The 6,000-nt window shown below is 39.0% G+C and overlaps 1 protein-coding gene across 1 annotated transcript in view; it reads right to left on the bottom strand.

Moving 5' to 3' along the window:
- Window positions 1-6,000, bottom strand: part of NIN (ninein (GSK3B interacting protein)) — a 140,957-nt gene that overhangs the window by 77,242 nt on the left and 57,715 nt on the right. Inside the window, exons 4-5 of the mRNA XM_006899217.1 lie at window positions 4,491-4,530; window positions 127-317 (exon numbers count right to left, since the gene is read on the bottom strand). Coding sequence (XP_006899279.1) covers window positions 127-317; window positions 4,491-4,530 — 231 coding nt within the window. The remainder of the gene's footprint in view (window positions 1-126; window positions 318-4,490; window positions 4,531-6,000) is intronic.

The raw sequence follows: 6,000 nt of genomic DNA, 5'->3' as shown, positions 1-6,000 counted from the left end.
AGAGAGAGAGAGAGAGAGAGATTTCTGTGTGCTGCAGGAAGCCATAATGGGTTCTTAACCACAATATGGTTAATGTATCTATTATCATTGACCAAACAAAGCAATTATAAAAGCTGGATGACTTACCTCCCCATCGACATTCTGTAATCCATACTGCTCACAGATGGAGACCAACTTCTTTCGGTTCAGGTGACCATCGCGGGTGATACCTAAATCTTCACAAACCTCCTGCAGTTTCTCTTCAATCCAGTCTTGAGGAGGTGAAGACCCACTCTGTGAAGCATTCAGATCATCTGGATTCCAAAATCTTAACTGGCCTGAAACAAAGGCATGTAGTATGTTGTCTCCAAAGGAATTGCAAAGAGAGAGAACCCATTCTCAAAAGGATATGTGCTTTTTGAAAATAACTATGATATTTTTTAAAACGAACTCTAATAGTCACTTCAATTTTTATTTTTGAAGTTCAAATGAAATGGAATCGTTGGTTTTCAGGCTCAGCACCATCATTACCAGCAGTCAAGAAACCAAAACATATATTGCCTTGGTAAAGTCTGCTGTCAAGGACCTTTCCAAGTGCTGAAGAGCTTAAAGGTGTGCCTGATTCAAGCCAAAGTCTTTTAAATCACCTTTTATTTATCTGATAGCTGAACAACGAATAAGGATGATTGAAGAAAGATTGAGGCCTTTGAGTTGAAGAGTGCTGAGTGTCCCATGGACCGTCAAAAGCACAAACATCATGTTTTCAAGACAGTGTAGCCAGAGTGCTCCTTAGAGGCAAGGATGGTGAAGCACTCTCACATATTTTGAACATGTTATTAGGAGAGGCTAATCCTTGGAAAAGGACCATGCTTGGAAAGGTGGAAGGTCAGCAAAGAGAGGAAGACTCTCAATGAGTTGGATTGACATAGGGGCTACAGCAATAGAATCGAGTGTATCAGAGCTGATAACACTGGCACAGGTTAGGTCAGATCTGCTTCAGATCTGTTGTTCATACGGTTGCTGTGATTTGTACTCTACTCAATGGCACGTAAAAATAATAACAATAACAAAGAAAACAGGTACATTTTATCATCTCTTGTGTATCCTGCACGTTTTTACTAAATATATCGCCAACATAGATGGAGTGTGATAGTATAAGAGAAAGAAATATGGTTAAGAAGCATTCCAGAGTTTCATAAACCCAGTCTCCACTATAGCTACTAGACTGTATTATCTCCACTTTTTTTCTAAAATAGATCTTTTTTTTTCTCCTGAGAAGGAAATAATTTCATTATAAAATACAGATTAGTAAAAAAAAAAAAAATACAGATTAGTGTGTACCTAAACCTTTATACAAAAAATATTCTGACCTATAAAAACAAACAATACATATTGAAAGCATTATTGCAAATTGCAAGTTCCTAGTTGTTGTTGTTATGTCACTCAAACTGACTGACTCACAGCAACCCTATGCATAATAGCTCTGAACCCTTTCCTATCCTAATCCAATTTAAGTCTTAGACACATCTACCTCAATTACCCTAGTTACTGTATCAATCCATTCCATCAAGGGTCTCTCTCTCTCTCTGTCTCTCTCTCTCCCGTGCTGTTCCTCTACCCTTCCAAGCAAAATGTCCTTCTTCAAACACTGGTCTCTCCTGACAACATGCCCAATGTATAGGAGACAGATCTTCAAAATCCTTGCCTCCAAAGAGAAATGTGATTTCACCCCTTTTAGGACAAAACTGTTTGTTCTCTTGGCAGTCCGTGGTATGTTCAATACCCTTTTCCAGCACCACAACTCAAAGCACTGATTCTTCTTCTGTCATCCTTAGTCACTGTCTAGCTCTGTGATGCATAGCAAGTAATTGTGAAGACTGTGACCTGGATCAGGTGTACCTTAGTCTCAAGACTGACACTGTTGCTCTTCAGTACTCTGGAGAGGTTCCTGTCAGCAAATTTTCCCAACACAATTTTTATGGACATATTAAGGGTTGTTGTTGTTGTGTACCATTGAGTTGAAACTGACCTACAGCTGACCCTTTGGTGGGTTTTCAGAGGCAGTTAAAAGCAGGAAAGGAGATTCCCCATCCTTTTCCTGGGGAGTGGCTGGTGGGATTTGAATCATGTGCCTTTGGGTTTGCAACGCAGTTTCTTGCCACGATGTTTCATTTAAAGATTTATGGTTCAAACTGAACATCTGAAATCAACATTTTCTCTGTTTTTCTCTGCTAAATGTTCCCACTAGTTTTAAATTTTCTGCTTACATATAACAGATTCTGTAAATCCATCAATTTGACATGAGCTAATTATTGCCCTAACTGGTGTGTCTAAAGAACTCAGTAAGGTTGATAAGAGCATTTGTTGCTATCCTTGTGAGTTATGGAAAGAAATTAATCCATTAATACTGGTTGTAAGGGAGTTCCGGTGGTCTACTAATGAGTTACACTGCCAACTCAAAGGTAGGTGCTTCAAAATCCACCGCTGCTCCACGGGAAAAAGATAAACAAACTCCTCCTACGCCTTATATAGCAGCTGAAAACATGTTGAAGCATCAGCTATGAGTTGGTTCTGATTTTACAGCACATAACGACACAACAATTGTATCTTTCCAGGTTAGAAATCTATAGAGAACAGATACAATTAATTGGGGGCAAACTGCGACGTATCTGTCAGCTGAACCACACTGCCATCTGGTGGCCAGAGCATAAAAATGTTTTTACACTGCTTAAATACATCTGACCAAGTAAAATGAAAACGTACAGAGTGAACTAATTCAGTCTCATAAGGACAAATACTGCATATCATTATTGTAAAAATAGAAGCATAACTAGTAAGATGTGTATAAATGCCCAAAGTGAGAGGTAAAGGGGTCAGGGGGCCTGACGGAGGAGAGGGGAAGTCATGGCGTCACAGGTTGGGTGGGTAGAAGAAGTGAAGGGATTAGGAAAGATCCAGTGAGATCTGAAAAGATGGGTTAATAGTGATTACAGATCAATGGTGATTAATTTTATAATACACAATGTATGGGAATGATTATAAGAAACACAATGTTAATGAAGGACTATACATATGAAATACAATGTATATGAATAGAAAAAAAACACTTTTTTAAAAAAACAACACCACAAAATCAGATAGATTTGGAAAATTAAAAAAAAAAGATAAATAAAATCATTAATAATTTCAGTCTTTCTCCATCTGTCGTAATGCTGCCTACTGGTCTAGTGGTGAGGATTTTTGTCTTCTTGATGTTGAGATGTAACCTGTATTGAAGGCTGTAGTCTTTTTAGCCTCTGCAATTAATGCTTGCAGTCTTCACTTTCAGCAGTAAGGTTATGGCACTGGCATAAAACAAGCTGATTACAGAAATGCTTAATAGATGGAGAAAGGATTGAAGATGTCAACAATTCCATTTTACTTGGATCCAAATATCAATACTCAAGTTATCAACAGTCAAGAAATCAAAATGCATGTTGCATTGGGAATGTAAGAACCTCTTCAAAGTGCTAACGAGTAATGATATCAGTTTAAAAACCAAGGTGCATCTGCTCCAAGCCATGGTATTTTCAATTGCTTCCTATGAATGTGAAAACTGGACAATGAATAAGGATGACTGAAGAAGAATTGTTCCATTTGGATTGTGTGTTGGCAAAAATATTGAATATCCCATGAAATGCTAAGAGATAAAACAAGTTTGTCTTGTAGGAAGAGCAACCAGAGTCCTCCTTAGAGGCAAGGATGTGAAACTTCATCTCACATATTTTGAGTACGTTGTCAGAGAGAGCTAATTCTTGGAAGTAAACATCATGCTGGGAAAGGTGAAGGGTCAGAGAAAGAGAGGAAGACTGTTAACAAGGCAGACTGACACAGTGAATGCAGCCATGGCCTTGAGCATGGAGATTGTGAAGATGGTACAGATAGGCCAAGGTTCAATCTGTTGTTCAGAAGGCTGCTGCTATGAGTTGTGGTATATAGTATGTGGGTATGGCATATAACAACAACCAATACACCTGAAATCTGTGAAGGGATACATTCTGACTTATATTTAGGATAGCTACCTAACAGTGCAAACAACTAAAATCCTGGTCACTGACTGAAAAGTTGGCAGGCCAAGTCCATTCAGGTGTGCCTTGGAAAAAAGGTATGACAATCCACTTTTGAGAAATTAGCCTTGCAAACAAGCTGTGTGGGGCACAGGTCTACTCTGACACACACAGCATCACTACAAGTATAAACTGATTCAACTGCAAAAATTAATTATTAAATTAGCATTGTTCACAAATTAATTTTAAAAGTATAAATCAGTCAGTAATTTGCCCATAAGTGGAATTCTACAACTTAGTTGCCACCTCTTGTACTATGTTAAATGCTAGGCACTGAACACCGGGGCAAGTTACAATTGGGAATTATTTTTGTTATTGCTACTGTTGCTTCCACTTCCGATTCCTGGCTGGCTTTAGCAGGTAAAGTTCTGAGAAGCAAGAAAGACGAAGAACCAACATACTTACCTTCTGCTTCATATTCCTCACTGTGTTGTGTCTTCCAGTGCTAGAGAAAGCAAGAGGAAAAGATGAGAGTGCTTATGAATACATTTAAAGTACCCTAGAGGCTTCAAGATAGGTCATTCCTGGGCTCTGAAATCATCATCGTCATCATCAACAGGGGTATGTGATTTCACAGATACTGTAGTCCTTTCATCTAAGGGGTCCTCCTCCATTCAACCAGCCCATCAAGAGGAGACCCACAGAAATACCACACTGCATCCTGTAGTCTTTTACCAAAGACTGCCAGATCACTTTATTCAACAGGAAAGCCTATCACTACAAATAAAACCAAGGAAAACTTGAGAATCTATCAATCTGCCAGGGTTTGCATGTATACATTTACATTTATGAACTTGGCCTTAGCATGTGTTCATTGAGTACTCGCTTTTGTGTGAGGTACTACCCTAGGTTCTGGGAATATGACTGTAAACAGAATAAACACACTTCCTTCCTCAAGGATTTTCTATATTACTGAAGAAAACAGCAAGTACAGTGCTGTAATGTATTTATTAAGTGCTGTGATGAAAAAGTTAAGGTTTTGAAGGTATATAAACAATTTTCGAAGTTTGTAGATGAAGGGTGTTATTGTACATTGCTGTCAAGGCAGAACTGACTCATAGCTGAACCTCCAGTGAGTTTTCAGAGGTTGTAAATCACTGAGAAGAAATTTCCCGTCTTTCTTCTGAAGTGCAAATGGTGGATTCAAACCATCTGCAACTCCCTACCCAGCAGGCCTGGCTTCCTGGGAAATGCAATTATCTAATATGAGATCCATTATGCATCACGGGCGACTTGACAGCACTTAAAAAAAACAAAACCACTATGAGATCTGAAGCATGAACTGCAGTTAGTTGTTACGGATTTCACCATGTCCCACAAAAGAGAATTTGAAGTCTTAACCCCTGAGGCAGTGAGTGGGACCTTGTTTGGAGAAATGAAGTTTTTCTTTTGCAGATGTTAACAGTAAGTCACACTGATGTAGGGTGGGCTCTGATTCTAATCCTTTCTGTGTTTCATTCAGTGGAAGAGGGAATGAATGGAAACTGTCATTCACAGAAAGAAGGAACTGTATGAGGATCTGCCTTGGGGAACACGAAAATATATATCTTAGACTTTCAGAAAAATAAATAGAAGCCATGTACCCCAGAAATTAGAGAGCACAGCCTTGTTGATGTCCTGGATCTGAACTCCCAGCCTTCAGAACTCGTGACTCTTCCCACCCCCATTCTCTAAGGCCACCCACTTTGTGGTGTTTATACAGCAGACCTAGCAAACCAACAGCGATGACAAGCAGCAAAATACAGCTAAATCCTGAAGCAAAGAGGTAAGAATGAATCTGATGAGTCTATGGGACTCACGCAACTTGAAATAGGCAGACGAGAGAGCTCACACTAAATAAACATTATTATGATATTCTTTTAAAAATACCAACAGTAATCTGAATCGGACCACTTTGTCCACCTAACACACTGTG

The sequence above is a fragment of the Elephantulus edwardii genome, unplaced genomic scaffold (genome assembly GCF_000299155.1).
Source record: "Elephantulus edwardii isolate Elephantulus edwardi_28Jun2011 unplaced genomic scaffold, EleEdw1.0 scaffold00247, whole genome shotgun sequence".
Lineage (NCBI taxonomy): Eukaryota > Metazoa > Chordata > Mammalia > Macroscelidea > Macroscelididae > Elephantulus > Elephantulus edwardii.
Note: the sequence above shows the minus strand (reverse complement) of the source record. Positions and strands in the feature narration are given on the sequence as shown.